This window comes from Siniperca chuatsi, linkage group LG1 (genome assembly GCF_020085105.1).
Source record: "Siniperca chuatsi isolate FFG_IHB_CAS linkage group LG1, ASM2008510v1, whole genome shotgun sequence".
Classification (NCBI taxonomy): domain Eukaryota; kingdom Metazoa; phylum Chordata; class Actinopteri; order Centrarchiformes; family Sinipercidae; genus Siniperca; species Siniperca chuatsi.
The window spans coordinates 7859035-7875695 of NC_058042.1; the positions used below are offsets into that span (position 1 = coordinate 7859035).

Consider the following 16661-nt stretch of genomic DNA (forward strand, 5'->3'; position numbering starts at 1 on the left):
ATTAATAGTTTGTGTTACTTTTCAAGCAAAAAAAGTGATGATGATCAACCCTTGAAGTCCATTTAGTAGCTATTCTGGAGCTTTCAATCATCACATGAACCTCATTAGAATGGAATTGTAAATGTTAAAATTTCAAAAATCCCTTCTGAGCATTTTAAGGGTTAAGGGTTCATTTAATAAGAAAAAGGGGCTTGTAAGTGCACTTGCAGAAAATTCCTAAATAAATCTCAATAAATTTTAAGCTGGTCCAGAGCTGAGTTTTCTATTTTTGAGTCTCTTCTGTTGCGAGGATGCAAAGAGGATTTCAGATTAGCATTTTATTAAAATGTTTGACACCAGAATAGCTCTGCTTTAGGAAAATATACAGTGTCATGAGCCGTATATTATTGTGTCTAGTGTCCGAGAGTTTGGCTGTCACAAAGTTTGGGGAACAGACAGCTTATCTACAGCATTGAAAGAATGTTGAAGTTTAGGCATAGTTTTCAACCAACAGCAGCTCTTTAAAGTTGTGGTTAACCTTCAAAATGTTTCTGAAAGACATAAAATGATTAAAATGGCAAGATGGTCTTTTACATTTTCAAGCCAAGAAGTCTGTTGTTTCTGAACTGAAATTCCACCAAACACAAACACAAAAAAACACCTAACAAAGCAAACTAACAAACAAAAAACATGAAAACAGAGCCCAAAGCTTAACCAATCATATTTATTTTGTACATCTACCTGTATAGCATTTCCAGGAAAATGTGTGTGCTAATGCAAAGTGGTTACAAAAATAAAGCACATTCTTACGTAAATATGACATGACAGAAAAACTACACTTACAAATGCTGAATAAGAAAATAAGGGACCGTATCACTTGAATGTCTGTGCCTTCCTGTCATCGTTAAACCAATTCATCAAAAGATGTGTGGTTACAAATAATATCAGACAGTAGGTGTATGATTCAATTCAAATACTGTACATGTGTACATACATGTCAAGAGTTATTTACAGGGCAGTAAACAATCTCTGCAGCAGTTCCAAATGAGCTGTCCCTCAATCTCTGACACAAGAAATCTCAGTACTTAAAACTGTTATGGAAGAAATGGATTAATATAATAAACATGATTCTAGCAAATACATCATCGTAGAAAATACCAACAAAGCAATGATTGCATTTTCTCAACTTACACTCACTGTAACCTTACATTTCTGTTTTCATTTTGTAACAACTCTGACAAGCATGTAACCTTGTCAAATCTGAGTATTAATATGACTTCTATGATCTAATATGCATCGTATGATGTAACAATGTTCTAATACTCCTGATAAATGACCTCAATCATCAATAGTGGTATTTCGTTAAAAAACTGCTTTTCCAACTGTACAATGCATTTTAGTGCATCAAAACATTATCTGACATGCATCCATCAACACAAGCTGTTAGAGACTGGAATGACTTACATACGTCTATCTTCTAATGTAAACTATAGACAATGTTACTCTAGGGCAGTACCTCAGTGTTAACACTTTAATATACTGGTTTAAGATACAAAACAAAACAAAAAAAATAATATCCCACTGACAGACAGCAGGTTTTACAAATACTACAGCCAGGTTAATCTCTGTTAGATTCCTGTTTTATACCATCTTTAAGTCAAGAACATAAACAGGGAAATGTGCCAAAGAAATGTGTACATGTGGCAACTTATTATATCAAAGAACTGTACTGAGAACTGAGAATACACTATGATTAAAAAGACAAATGAAAAAAAAAATGGATGGAAGTTTCTTGTGTGTTTCAAAAAATTGTCCTCTCAGTTCTTGGTCAAGAGGTAAAGTGTTCAAAAAAGGCAGTTGGGGTCTTTAAAAAGTCTCCCTTTTCATTAAGCTATTGCTTTTGCCTCAGGCAGGAACGCCTCCCAAAACTTTATAAGCTGGAATACAATTAGGATGAAAAGAATAAAAAGCAAGTTAAAATGTGTTGCGATAGTACATACTCATAATAAAAACACTAATAATTAAATGTAATAGTTAAAGAAACTATAATTAACATGAATAAAGTAAAGGGTACATGCTGAATCTAATACTTGATATAGCTAAATGATTACCCGTTGTTGAGACTGCAGCATAGCCTCCAAATATCTAATTAGCTGGCTCTTGAAGTCCTTGGCTTTTTCTTTCTGTAACACAAAAGTGTTGTCACGTCTCAAGCTCTTTATCAATAGAAAAGCCAGTTGTAGGAATTTCTGGCAGAACTTTACCTACTTCCAACGTACACGGAGAAGGGAAATAGTCTGAAGAGGTCAAAACTTCAGCAAGACTTTTAGTATAATTTTAGTATAATTCTCATCCTATTTAAATGTTCTTTTCATTGTGCTTTATGATGACCCTGATGAAGACCACTGGCCGAAATGTGTTGGTCTCACAATAAAGGTGTTTTTTATACTATATTATATAAGTGCTAATGGAAAAGCCATTCACGTCCAGAATGTCAAATACACAGTGCCTAACTTTACCATTAAAAGGTTCTTTCTCTGTAGATCAGTGTCGAAAAAAAAGGCACATTAATCTACTTTGATCCAAAGTTGTAGTAAGATGATGAAACATGAAAACATTTTTTTTTTTAGCAATTTTAAAACATAAACATACCTCAAACCTGAGAACCTCCTTGCGTACAGTCATGCCAATCCTGTCGAAGTCTCTCTCGTACTGAGTAACCCTCGCCTCCCACTGAGAACATACATGAGGAGGAAAACAAAAACAATTAAAGTACTAATATCTTAACAAGTTTATTAAAATGCTAGAACATGACACTTAATATTGTTTTTAACAGTAAACAAATACACATCAGCGGCTTATTCTGAAGGACTGCAGACACCTGTTAAACAGGATGTCCTTATCTAAAAACACAGCAATGCATCTAATCTGAAAACATCTATAAAGAAACGGCAAACACTTTAGCCGAAATACTACCACAGGTCCATTGGTGCACTGTTGTTGGAGTTGTGATGGTGCTTCTATGTCGTTTGTTCATGTCCAGCATAAAGAAACTGGATTAATATCCAACAGGATATTTTTGCAGTTGTAAGAGAGGGTTTCAATCTAGGGCTGCAACTAATGAATAATAATTTTTCAATATTGACTGATCTATTAAATGTTTTTTTTTGATTAATCAATTGATTGTTTAGTCTATAAAATGTCAGAAAATAGTGAAAAATGACCAGATATTCAGAAGATATTCAGTTTACAATCGTATAAAACACTGAAGAGCAGCAAATCCTCACATTTGAGAAGCTTGAACCAGCAAAACAAAAAAATGCATCTTTGCTTGATAAACGACTTAAATGATTAATCAATTACCAAAATTGTTGCAGGTTATTTTTCTCTATGCTTGTCTCTTCCTTTGACAAGAGGTCAATCATTTTGTCCTTCGTTGTTCCCCGTTTGAAGAGTGGGCTCCAACTATAAGTCAGCTGAGTGGTAATGAAAGAGTCTCGTGGTCCCTTCAGAGCAACATGACCAACACAACTTTACATGGAGTTTTTCTGCTGTCTGGTTCACCGTAACTTACAGGTCAAACTAGTATGATCATCGGCCTGTTGTGTTTGAAATTTAAAACGATGTGAAAGGACTTTCCAACTGTGTTAATGTAAAGAGCTTTGAGGCTTGGTTCAGTGCTGCAGCAGCTGTGTGGTCAGACGCATGTTAATGCCAGGTGTAAACAGGGCCACTGTGTCCGTTACCTCAGTGATCTCCTCTTTGGCCTGCTGCAGTTTGTCCGGCTTGTTGGCCCATAGCAGCTTGGCCTCTGACTCTCTCTTCTTCTGGAGCGTGCTCTGAGCCTCCTGCCATCGCTGCCACGCCCGCATGCGCTGGTCAAAACACCCCTGTGGAGATCCATTTTAGATTAGATGACAATTGTAACACAACACCTGACTTTCCACTTAAGTAGAGATCAGGTAGCACACTTGCGGGAAAACTGTGACTTAAGACAAGGTTAAAGGTTTATTAAAAGGTTAAAGAGTGCCTTTACTGCTGTCTTTATGTTGCTCTGACAAAATGCAGGGTTCACAGAGTTGCACATTGCAACAGCTGCATTGTTAAAAATACTGGCTAAACTGGCACTGCAATTTTCTGAAAATATTCAAGGGATGTGTTTTCCTTTATTTTATTCCTGGCATCAGGAACTACTCAAGCTTTACTTTTCTATGCCTCACTGCTTCTGAACAATCTTCACTTACTTTACTTATATTTACTTCTTCCTACTGTATATCTACGATTCTGTAGCTGTGAGATTACCCGCATGGCACCCAGCAGGCGGATGTAGTCAGCCAGCAGCTCTTCAAAGATGAAGAAATCACTGGCTGCCTGCTCCTGATGCAGGTGCTCCATCTTGTCCTCCACCTCTGCCAGCTGGGACAGGGCCCGGGACAGGGCTGTGTTGTCCTCAGAGTTTCCCAACATGGCCATACTTTTGGCAAATACTGCTGTGTTCCCACACAGCTCTGGTTTCGAAGGAGGAAACAGAAAATGTATTAAGTCTACTTCCTACATCCTAAAAGACATGGCAGCTGGACTCTTCTGTTTCCTCAGTTGAAACAATTTGATAAGAAAAATTGGGCAGACAAAAACAAGTCAAGAAATGCAGATGCAGCTCTCACCCTTCCTGTGATTGACCAGGGAGTCGACCAAGCCATGAAGCTTCCTCAACTGCTGCTCCTCATTCTCCACCTCCTGGAACTTGTCCTCAAACCACTGAGACACACAACAGAAATAGGACTATATCAAGATATTACCAGACAACCTCATCATGTCTAGAAAGGAAGGCCTGTGTTGCTGTCTTGCTATAATTTTAAGTAAGGCAGTTACAATACCACAATACATTATGATTAAAAACATAACAACTGATATAATTAATCCATGAATAATCAGTACAATTTCAGTTCAAACAATAAAATGCCTTTTTTATGTGCCTCTGGTTACTCAATATTTCTTTTTACAGTCATACAAAACAATCATATCATTCTGTAATGATATGGAGTTATCATACTATGCAACTCTCTATACTAATTCTAAAAAACAGTTTAATTAATGTAGATTAAAAAACAGGGAATACTAGATTGAAAAATACTCAGAAATACTATAAAGTTATAGTCTTATATTAAAGTTATTTTCTCATGATAGTCCATTTTCGTCTATATCCCCCAATCCGACTTCTGGATATTCATTGCTTCATCGTTTAAATGTCCTGATGCCTCCACTGATCTATCAGGGTTTTTCTAACAATGGATTTCCTCCAATTCTATGACAGAATTATAAAATGTATCTCCATATGCAGGCCACATGCGCAACAGTCTCCTGAAACTTCATCCAGAGTTCCCTTACTGTGTCAGCCTCATTCATCTTGATGGTCATCTTGTTGACAGCATCTGATGCCTTATTGATCATTTTGAGAAAGCCAGCTCCACTCAACGTCTGGGTGCTCACTGCTCTGGGTAGCTGAAACACACACACACACACACACACACACCCACAAACACAAACACAAAGTTAGCAGTTGAGTTACTTTGGAAATGTCATTCTCAAGAATCAAAAAAATAAATAATCAAAAACCAACTAACCCTTCCTTCTCAAGGCACAGAACTAAATTTAAAATGGAGATGAAATCATTATCCATTTTATTGCTACTAGAACAATCTTTTTACATCTTAAAATACCCACATCTTCTCTCTCCAAGAACTCACGGACGTCAGGATCTTGTAGTAACGATGGGTGAGACACTACTCTCTGAAGATACCTACAAAAAAACATAGTGGCAGCAAGATGAGTAAGAAGTCAAACTTAAAACATGCACGCAAAAACATAGGACTCGGTAGAAATATAGTTAAAAGGCCTCGGAAGGAACATAAACATATCTGCACTTGGCCCAGTATGAATATTACTTATCATCTCATTAATAATGTCACTGTATGAAACACGTATGGATCCTTGCCTCTCCAGAGCTGCTCTTCTTCTCTCCACAAACTCTACTGATGACGGGTCGTCCATTCCCACCTTCACTTTGGTCATTCCTGTTGGTCCAATCGATAGTCACAAAGCGGAAACGAAAAAGTGCAAAACACATACTTAACAGACACAGACTTAAAAATAAATAAGACCTGGGCACCCACCTACGACACTTTTCTCGGGTGGCGGTGGAATTATGCAGCCGTGGAGCGACTGCTTGCCCGACAGCTTCTCATAAAGACCCAGGAAGTCACTGTAACGCCTCCTCGTAGAGAAGGCTTTACTCCTGAACATGGGCAAGGAAGTCTGAAAGCAGAGACAGGGACAGTACACTAGAAAGGCACAGAACTTGAAAAACCAAATACTTAAAAACAATAGTGAAGGTCTAGACATATTAGCAGTTTTAGGAGACAAGTAAAAATACACAAAAATATTTGTATCAACACAAGCTTGACAACAGACCCTGGTGGATACTTTGTAGGCCACATATGCATTCATGCCATCTCCTAGGAGGACAGAAACATTGGAGATACATTGAAGAGGAGAATTAATTAGGCTTTAGTCTGAACTTAATGTGTCAGTGCATTTAAAGAATTTAGGTGGCTAAAATGAGCTATAACCATGAAAGTTAACTATTCAATGTTGTACTTATCTAGGTACTTTGCAAATAATAACATCTATATCATAGTTTACGAATGAAAATTATGAAGAAAAAAAAAAAGACACTGACCAACTTTCTCAGGGTTAGTGACAGCAACATCCACATCAAAACTATCCTTGGCCTCTTCCTCCTCCAACTGTAATTGATAAGAACACAACTCTGAACATTTGGCTGTAACAGACAGATAACTCGGTGATTACAGAGTAGGCATTGCAACAGCATGCGTGCAATTAATTGTTTCGGAGCTCCTAGGAAGCTCAGCTCAGTCGTGGCCTGTACCTGCTCCAAGGGGGTGGGCTGAGCGGCTGCAGGGCTCTGAGTGAACGAGGAGGCTGGACGAGGGCCAGAGGAGGTGGAGAGCTCCTTCCGAGCAGAGCTGGGCTTGTCTGTGCTCAGCTCCACGTGTGCCTCTGGGGAAAGAAAAGACTTATGATTAATGTTTGCCTCTCTTCATCTAAAAAGAAAAGAAAAACAGACGACTAAAGTGTGCGTCAGACAGGATCACACACTACACACAATGTCATACAATAGCATCACATCACACAGTGCACTGGCAATTATTACTTCCCTGTAGAAAGGCTACTGTTTACATGTACATGACTAATGCATTTTAACAACATTACAACTTTATTATTGATAAATTGATGTGTATGAGACTACATATAGATTCATCTATGCACAATGCCATTTCACACAACTTCATTTCAACCTTTTTTAATCCTCTGTAAAACTGGGTGGGACTTTGTTAAGTGTGACTCTGTCTGATAATTCTCTGTTTTATTCCTTTTAAACTCCCATTGGCTGTTAACCAGATGTCAACAAGATTTCAGGCTTTGTAAAAACTAGAGCCCGGTATCAAACCTCAGTACTTTTTGGGTACAGACCTGCAATATGTCCGTAGCACTGAGAATCAAAAAGAGTTCGGAAAATTGGCATCAAATTCTTGTTCAGATTGTTTACTTACTCTGACCTTTCTCTCATGATTAGTGTGACTGTGTGAGTGCCTGTATTTCTGTGTTGGTGGTTTGTCAATGTCTTTTGGAGGGTGGGTGGATTTTTTCTTGTACTTGTATCTTTCTTTTCTTAGTGTTGCACTTTCTTGTATTTTTATTGTACATGTTACTTGTTGCTGTACACATTTACTGTAAAGCACAATGACTTTACCTGTAATGAAATGCACTACAAATTAAATTTACTTGTCTATTCTTTCATAAGATTGTTCGATTATAAGATTTTTCGATTTTTTACCCCGACTGGATCTTATAGCGTGGAAATGGGGCAGTGAGTTGGTGCAGTTTTTACTAGAGATCTTTTGAAAAGTTTGATACCAGTGCCAATATGATACTTGATACTTTTGGATCCCTTACCTTCATTTAACAAGACAAGTCAAACATCTCAATGTATCAGTGTGTAATGTTATCTTCAAGGAGTGCGGAGTGCTTTAGTACTGCACAGACAGACTTTTTAAAAAGTATAGTAAAATTGATGCAGCAGAAGCAGAGATATTCTGATTTATAGTGAGGTCAAGCTACAAAAACACTCCCCCTGCCCAGTAGATGCCCACACCTCCACAGCCCAAAGTTTGTAATGCAGGCGTACCGGTATACATTTGCAATCTCCAAGCTAGAGCTAAAAACAATCAGTCGATTCATTGATTAGTCGACTGACAGAAAATTCATCAGCAACAACCAATTATAAAGCAAAAGCACTCTGGTTCCAACAGTTTCTCTGTTTAATATCATTATAAACTGAATAGCAATTTGTAGACATCACCTTCAACAACAATTATTAATGGTTTAATCAATGATCAAAGTAGTCTGTAGTTGCAGCCCCACTCCAAGCCGACATCATCTATTTAGTGTTTAGTCCGTCACGTGACTAGTAAACTGACCGTGATGTGTAAAATTGGCGGAATGCCCCTTTAAGATCTGCGTTAACATTGTCTGGCATGACCCTAGGTTTAAAATAAACCGCCCCACAAGACTGTGAGTCCTTGTTTACAACCTGCAAGCACTGCACAATGAAAACTAAGTGGGATAAAACGGACAGGAAGTGTTAGTAGAAAGTGTCTCCTAACCAGCAAACAGGTCGTTGTCATCATCAGAGTGAACTCCGTTGGATTTGGCAGTTGTGTTGCTGGCCTCCTCCTCACCGAACAGATCCGGAGGCTCTTCGTTGACACGGTCCGGCTGAGAAACCCCTCGACTCACAGCCACAGGGTTGTTACTCTGCAGACAGGGAGGACACACGTTTTTAATGGAGGGACACTTCGTTAATACACAACCAGAAGGGCTGCCATTAGAGGGGCAGTTGGCTGTCTTATCTCATGACCGTTATAATGTTTTTAAGAGACAGATAAGCAGGAGTAAAAACGCGGCTGGGTGGGGTCATGTGAGCTGGACATTAGCAAAGTCAAACTTCCCAACGAAAAATATAAACACGAGCCGTTCAACCGGACATCGAAACAGGAGCATCTTTAAATTAAAGCACCAACAGAGTTAGCAACGTTAGCTACATTTTACTAACTAGCTAGATCCGAGTCAAAACTGCAAATTAACTTCGGCTAAGTTTATGAGTCAATTTCGTTTTTTTTTATACACAATCTGACAACGTTTCTCGCCCCTCTGTCAGTGGTTCCCAGTTATTTTGGATGCCATGAATGCAGGTCAGATCAGATAAAGAGGCTGACCTACTGGCTCGTTCACTTAATGCAGACATATAAGCACCAGACACAGGTTATAATTAATAATAATAAGCTGTAAACATACGTTGCTGACGAAGATGTCCTCTCCCTCCTCGCTGTCTCCGTCTGCCATGTCAGACAGTACGGCTCCTGTCTCCTCTGCAGCAGGGAAAGGAGGGGGATGCCGATCTGAGCTGGCCGCCATATTCCGTGTTGTGAGAGGGACTGACGTAGGCGGAAGTTGACGGAGCGAGGAAGGTGAAAGCAAACGGCTGCAGCGACACCTGCTGGTCACCGCGCAACGTGACAGGACACACACGACGTTATTTATTACAGATAATTTTACAGACTGATTCCAGTATTTTTAGACTTAAAATGTTTAAACATACAATAAAAAATAAATGAAGGACCAGACCTGTATCTCCTTTAGTGCAGGGGAGGCTTTCAAACAGCGTTTAGACCTTCATATAGGGAAATATTACTTACCAAAAAATAAGAAAATATAATTAGAAATTGTATACATTTCCTTCCCCTGCCTGAGGATCTGAGGCATCTTATAAATCACTTCTCAAAAAGTTTCTTTTTTAAAAAGCTTTTTTTTAACGCTAGCACACTTTGCGACATGTCTTCTGTTTTATTATTATTGTTTATATCTTTATATTATTGTTGGGTATGTTATTCCATTTTTATTTATTTATTTATTTTTTTAATTGTCTGTCACTGCAGTCCTGAAATATTTTAATCGTGGTTCAACCATGTAAAACACTTTGTATTTTTGTTTTAAGTGCTGCATAAATAAAGTGTATTATTTTCATCATTATCATTATTGAACTCATGGCCTCAATGTTTCTAAAACCCTAGCTACAGGTTTGGTAAAAAGCATATTTACTCAAGTATAATTCTGAGATAGGCTACTTGTACTTTATATGATTATTAAAATTGTATGCTACTTTATACTTATTCTTATTCACCACTACATTTTACAGTAAAATATTGTGCTCTTTTCTCAAAGCTGAATTACTGACCTGGCAGTGGCCAGCTGCCCCGGGGCCCCTGAGTGTTTGGGGGCCCGAGGTTCACTGTTCAGTTTAGATTAGTTCATGGTAATTTTATTAGGCTAATTGCAAATTTGTTTGGTAACATGTTAGCCTGGTTCCAGACCTCTGACACACCACCCACATCTCAGATTTGTTCAGCTATTCACATGAATGAATGGTGTGAAACAAGTCTGATTATCATGCTCCACTGGAGCACAGTATAAACTGAAATGGTAACAGCTTTAACCCTTGTGGGTTAATCTGGCCCTGACTTTATTCCACTTTATTTGACCATTATAAGTACGAGTTACTTCACAGATCAAGATTTTGAGAACCTATAATGAGCATATTGTATGAAACATGATGCGTTGTCACACAGTAAACTTAATTAACCAACACTGCATGCAATACTTAAAAGTGGAGTTACAACATTAAAATTCTGCTAATAATATGATATATAACACTCACAGAGGCCATATGTCTGCATTTGAGTACTTTTACTTCTAATACTTTAAGTACATTTTTCTGATAATTCTTACTTACTTTTACTTGTAACTAAACTGCTTTCCCACCTCTGTGTATAAGATAATATAAAATATACTATAGCCCGGTTCCACATCTCAGTTTTTCTCAAATAGAAATATCAATGATAATGATGAAAATCAAAACGGCCATTCAGTCTTATTACCAGACTAAAGTGTGTAAAAGTAAAGTCTGTATTGTCTATTGTCTATTTCAAAAATGCAGGTCTGCCACATTTGTAGGTGGGTTTGTGTTCATTTGAAAATCTTTTGATGCGTTTCTGTTAGCTGAGGTCAAAACTGTTTTGATGAACACAAATGCAGTTCAAATGCAGCAAATCAGAGGGAGAAGGCAAACCATTTTGTTATGTTTGCCTTTTGTAGTTTTTTGGCTGTGAAGACTGCTGTTCTCTGAACTTACAGCAATTAATGAGTCAAATTTAATCTTAGGAATGAGGAATACAACAAAACCATGTGTTTCTATTGGTCATAGTCCAGTAAAATGCAAAGCTTTAAAAGAAAATACATTGTATCTGGTTCTGCAACAAATGAAGAAATGTATGCGTTATTGACTTGGAAGAAATTATCTTCCATTAATTGACTTGACCTTCATTTACAGACAACTTACTCTGCAACTTGAAGTGACAGACAGCTGGAAGAACTTCTCTGAATCTACAAAAGCTTTAGTCACATTTCATCTGGAGTATTTACCGTTTTATCTTCTCCTTCACGATAGCTCAGTGAAATGCTTGAAAGAGGCCGATCTACTGCTGAACATGGATTCAGATTTACATTTCAAATTTAGGGGTGCCAGTTGTTGAGCCCAAAATGCAGCAAGATTCATCTGCAACAGTGGAGTCAAAATGGTGATTAGACTGTATGAGCTGTGGATAAAACCCTAATATTTACTTTATCAAGTAAAGTAAATATTAAGTTATAAGTGTTGGGGAAACTGGCACTGATGTTACTCAACTGGACATTGGATCATTAACATTACTGCAATACCTCAATATTCTCTTACTCCTGTGCAATATACTCTGTTCTCAGTTTAATTATTCCATGTTTGTTGATATTTATTAAACTATATTACTGCTGTGCAATATCCACCGCCTAATAAGCTGGTTAAATCTGCTACACTCAACTTGACAGTTCACATGATTGCACTACTATTATTTATATTATTACATTGTACTGTACTTACTTAGCTTTATACTTCATACCCACTTGATTAGGTGTATTATAGTGTATCATATTTCGATTTGCTTGCAGACTTATTTATTATTATATCTATTTCTATTCTATTAGTACTTCTTCTCCTGTGTGACCTGACAGTGAGCAGCTGTAACAAAGAGTTTCCCCTCGGGGATCAATAAAGTATTTCTGATTCTGATTCACAGTGTAGTGAGGTAAAGCCGGATGTGCTTATACTCTTCCATTTCTTGACATGGAGCCTGCACAGCGACACGCTGATGTTTAGGCTGATATAAAATCATACATGACAGCAGAGAAGATAGTGACTCTTTTCAATTGGAGGGTTTTTTTTCAGCCGTTCTGGATAAACAATAAAAACACTAAAGCCTCTTTTGTAACACACTCGCATGATACAACAGGATGCCAAATGCACCTGCATAGTCAAAGATAACATTTTGTCCAAACTGTCTCAATGTGTACTGACATGTCGAAATGGCTGATCTTTACAGAATTTCCAGGAATCATGGCACACTTTTCAGCTACATCAACAGAACTTCAAATTAACGCCAACTAGCAGCCAAATGCTGAGTGAGTCCGTTCCATCAGCCGCTTGGGCAGAAAGCCAGGTTTTTATCCAGTCTCCCGTGACTATGATATGAATACCAAAGCTAGAAATCTGATCAAACAATTACTGGTTGACAAAACTTCAACTTCATGTTACAGTAGAAATAAACCTATGAAGAGGTTAGTCAATCAATGTGAGAGTCGTCTAAAAGAGAAAAGACATAAAAAAGAAGCAGTGAGATGACTGGAATGACACTGTAAACTACAATTATGAAATGAGCTTTTAGGAATTTGTGACTGTACAAATACTGGCTCATTAATTGAATAAGATCATGTACAAAAGAGGCTTTAATTCTTTAACTATGTGAGGCTGAAGAGCTCTAAAATGACAGCTGTAATTTTGTTTCACATTCAGGGCAATTGAGTGCTATATACCAAACCTAAAGAATCAATGAATTAATCTATAAAACATCAGGAAATAGTGAAACAAACAGTTTGCTTTGTCCAACGAACACCTAAAGACATTCAGTTTAATGTCATAGATGACTGAGAAAACCAGCAAATATTGACATGTTAGGAGCTGGAACCAGCACAGTTTTTTGGCATTTTTCCTTAAAAATTGCTGTAATGATTGATCTATTATCAAAATTGTTGATTAGTTTTCTGCTGATTGACTGTTCGATTAATCATTTCAGCTCTACTTGACTTTCCCAGTACTCATAGGACTTACTATATTGTAGGTAACTGTACAGTATACACTGCATATTTTGGATTGTGTATTACTGATAACAACCCGACACCTCAGTGATCAATAAATGCCATGTAAACACCTGACGGGCATCCTGATCATGTTTGATGAAAAGAAGACGAGCAGAAACATTTACTTTGTTAGTATTCATAATAGTTTGTATACACAATGTATAGGAGCACCAATAAAAAAACATCTTTTTTTCCAAACATTTTTTCAAAGTTTTTTTAAAAAGCCACAGATTTTTTTTCTACAGAAAGCAAAGAAAGCTCTGTACATGAACAAGCAACAACAGAATTCCTCATCATGAGCTGCGACGTAAACTCCTCAGCTGCTCAAATTCATATCATCTCTGAAGCAAAAAAATAAACATAAAAAACAAGACCAGCTGCCTGCTGCTTACCTAGGACACTACGTTACACAAACAGCTTCTGATATTTAAAACACAAGATATGTAAGAAATGTACTTTTCAAAAATTGTGAAAAAGTGCAATACAGGTTCAACTGTTTACAACTCAATAGATTATTTCCCAAATGGAGTCCGGTCCTTTTTCTCCCCCCGTTGTTTTCAATAATTTTTTCTCCCCAAAACTTGTTCCTTGTTTGTATCCATAATTAAAATCTCTTACAGTTATATTGACATTCATGATGATGTACATTTATGGAAACATGGTATTCACAAAAGTAGAGCAAATTACTATGATTGCAAATGACAAATTTCTTTGGGTAAGAGGGTAATGAAAAACTAGTTTCTTAGATGAACGTTTTTTTCTTTTTTTACATCGGATTTGTGTATAGAACAAGCTTCATTTTTTTTTCTTCATACAAAAACTACCATGTAAAAAAAAACTTGGGAGTCCCATTCAAAAGGCCAACATCTTTGCATCTTATAAGATTTGTAAAAGAACCAGGGCATTTGATGAAGAACAGCAGGAAAATACAGAAAACACACTCCGCTGTGGGGAAATGCACATGTGGTTCAGCAGTAAAGATGTCTGAAACCAAATATTGGTTTTTGGAAACGACACACACATTCGACCAAACTTCTCGTATAAAAGATAACTCGTCTCTTGCAAGTGATTGATTGATTAACTGGGTGCCATGTGAGGTTTTTTTAATGTTTTTTTTTAGGAGGGGTGGGGGTCAGCGCCCTGAGTCCTAGGTACCCCTGACCTGTGAGGAGATACTGTCAAGTCCCACAAAACTATATAGAAACTGCCATGGCAGCGAGTGACAGCACAACTCCGAGCGACATCCTCGGAGAGCAAAGTCGTCTCAACTGTCCATCATACAAACACGTTGGTAAGGCTTTTAAAACGGAGCTCCCACAACAAACAAAAGACGTTTTAATGTACAAAGCGGGCAACACAATGCCAGAGAAGAATGTACTGTAAAAACACATCAGGCTTCTCTCCCCTTTTGATATGAAAACTGAGCTTCAGGACTCATTTGTAATCCCACTTTCATCCCAAATAATAATAATGAAATATGGGAAACATCAAAAGAATGAGGCAGTTAAAAAAAAACAAAAACACAACATATGTACATGTTTATAAGGATATGTGTGTAAAAAAATAATACAATAACATAGAAAATAATAAAAAGTCATGGCACAATATATGACACAAGGGGTTTAAAAACAACAAAAATGACCACGTTTATGAATAATGTAGGCTTGTAAAGGGGGGGCTGATATCCAATGTTTACTTCACTGAAACGGCCCAATAGATATACAAAATGCACAAAGAAAACACTAATCAAACAAACACTGCGTGTAGACTGCGCCGCATGAGCACCAACATCAAAAACCAGCATATTTTTGGACTTTCTCCTTTTGACGTGACATTGAATCAACCGTTGTCTCAACAATGCAACAAAAACCTACCATACGTATTTTTGCTGAGGAAAAAATTCACAATCTTCCGGTTGAAAGCGACCAATGTTTTAAAAGTTCATTGTCTCTGAGAATGATTCTTCATAAAAAGATGAAGCGTGTCACTTTTTCTTCCCTCTCATGGCAATCTCCTTCCTGAGACTGAGCAAGGTAAGCCAAAAAAAGTTCCTAAGTTTCAGTCTGGAGGGTTTTTTTTCTCTGCAGGGGGACATGAGAGTTTTCTTGGGCACAAGAAGCCATTTTGTGTCCACCAGCCTCTGGCTCCCAAGGTTAATAATTGGGTGTGTTTGTTTGAGTTATGAGTGTGTGTCTTTCTGTATGTACGTGGGGATGACAGAGAAAGTGTGTCTGTGTGTGTGAAGGTGTGTGTGCATGCTCATGGCGCTGTGGTGATGGCGTTCAGGTCCTTCATCAGGCCCTCGAGGTGGGCCATCTCCTCGGTCAGCTCGTCGGGCTCGTAGCTCTGAGGGAGAGGAACAGGGTTACTGCGAGGGGCGGGGAGGGGCAGGGGGGAGGGAGGCAAGCACCTGGAGGGGGGGGGAGGGAGGGAGGGGGGAGGGAGGAGGAGGAGAGAGAGGAGGGTCAGTCAGGGATCTTTCACAGAGGACAGGGGGAGTCGTATGGGTGGGGTGAGGCGAGCTGGGGGATGGGTCAATGGGACTGAAGCGTTGTAAACAACAAAAACAGAAAGAGGCAGCAGACGAAAGCAAAACATCCAGAACCAAAGAGAAGCCGATGTCAACAGCCAATCAAGGATTAGGAGATGGAGAAAAGATTCAAATGGTAAAAATAAAATCATTCCAGTTATATGGGTTTTGGTTAAGATCCGTTGTTAAAAGTGAAATGAATTGGTGAGATTGAAGTTGGAAAGAATAAAAAGAGAGAAAGAACAAACAGAAAATGTGGTTAAAACCAATGTCCAGTTGAAAGTAACTGTATAATCCAGTGCCCAAAGAAAAAACCTGACATGGATTTGGAAGGAATGTGTGATTGGTATAGTTTCAAAAGACAAGACTGAATAAATATTAAATGTTCACCACCATCAGGCCTGGTAAAAACAGACTGCATTGCTATAAGCAGCCAGTGTGGGGCGCTATACTCACGCTGTCTACATCTTCCAGCATCTTGCTGGTCTCTGGCACATCTGGGGCGTTGGGCACAGTGACTACCATTGGTGTTCGCGTCCGTCCTAGTGTTCCGATCGAGGCTGTTTTAACAACGTGGGGGTGAGAAGGAGGCCCTGATACACACAAACACACAACAGTCAGTGACGGTAACACTTGACTGACATGATAAACACTATTGGTCAAGTTTGGAATCACAATACTTTTAATAATAACTTCACATCAAAATATCTGCATTAATAGACAATTA

The 16661-nt window shown here is 38.2% G+C and overlaps 2 protein-coding genes across 8 annotated transcripts in view; both read right to left on the reverse strand.

Moving 5' to 3' along the window:
- Nucleotides 1–682: 682 nt before the first annotated feature.
- LOC122874898 (sorting nexin-1-like) lies at nucleotides 683–9571 on the reverse strand. Its single transcript, XM_044193405.1, has 15 exons — nucleotides 9418–9571; nucleotides 8727–8877; nucleotides 6929–7059; nucleotides 6719–6785; nucleotides 6451–6494; nucleotides 6153–6294; nucleotides 5975–6053; nucleotides 5704–5779; nucleotides 5368–5481; nucleotides 4644–4737; nucleotides 4282–4487; nucleotides 3726–3869; nucleotides 2632–2712; nucleotides 2091–2162; nucleotides 683–1916 (listed from the first exon to the last, which is right to left on the reverse strand). Exons 1-15 carry the CDS (start codon nucleotides 9535–9537, stop codon nucleotides 1866–1868), a joined length of 1572 nt encoding a protein of 523 aa, XP_044049340.1. The 5' UTR covers nucleotides 9538–9571; the 3' UTR covers nucleotides 683–1865.
- Nucleotides 9572–13520: 3949 nt separating this feature from the next.
- The window catches only part of neo1a (neogenin 1a), a 155973-nt gene continuing 152832 nt past the window's right edge, over nucleotides 13521–16661 (reverse strand). For 6 of the 7 annotated variants that reach the window (XM_044193466.1, XM_044193428.1, XM_044193419.1 and 3 more), the window contains 2 exons: nucleotides 16391–16527; nucleotides 13521–15750 (listed from right to left, as the gene is read on the reverse strand). In XM_044193466.1, coding sequence (XP_044049401.1) covers nucleotides 15664–15750; nucleotides 16391–16527 — 224 coding nt within the window. In that variant the 3' untranslated portion in view covers nucleotides 13521–15663. Of the gene's footprint in view, nucleotides 15948–16390; nucleotides 16528–16661 lie in introns of all 7 variants that reach the window. The other variant, XM_044193438.1, reaches the window with a different exon arrangement.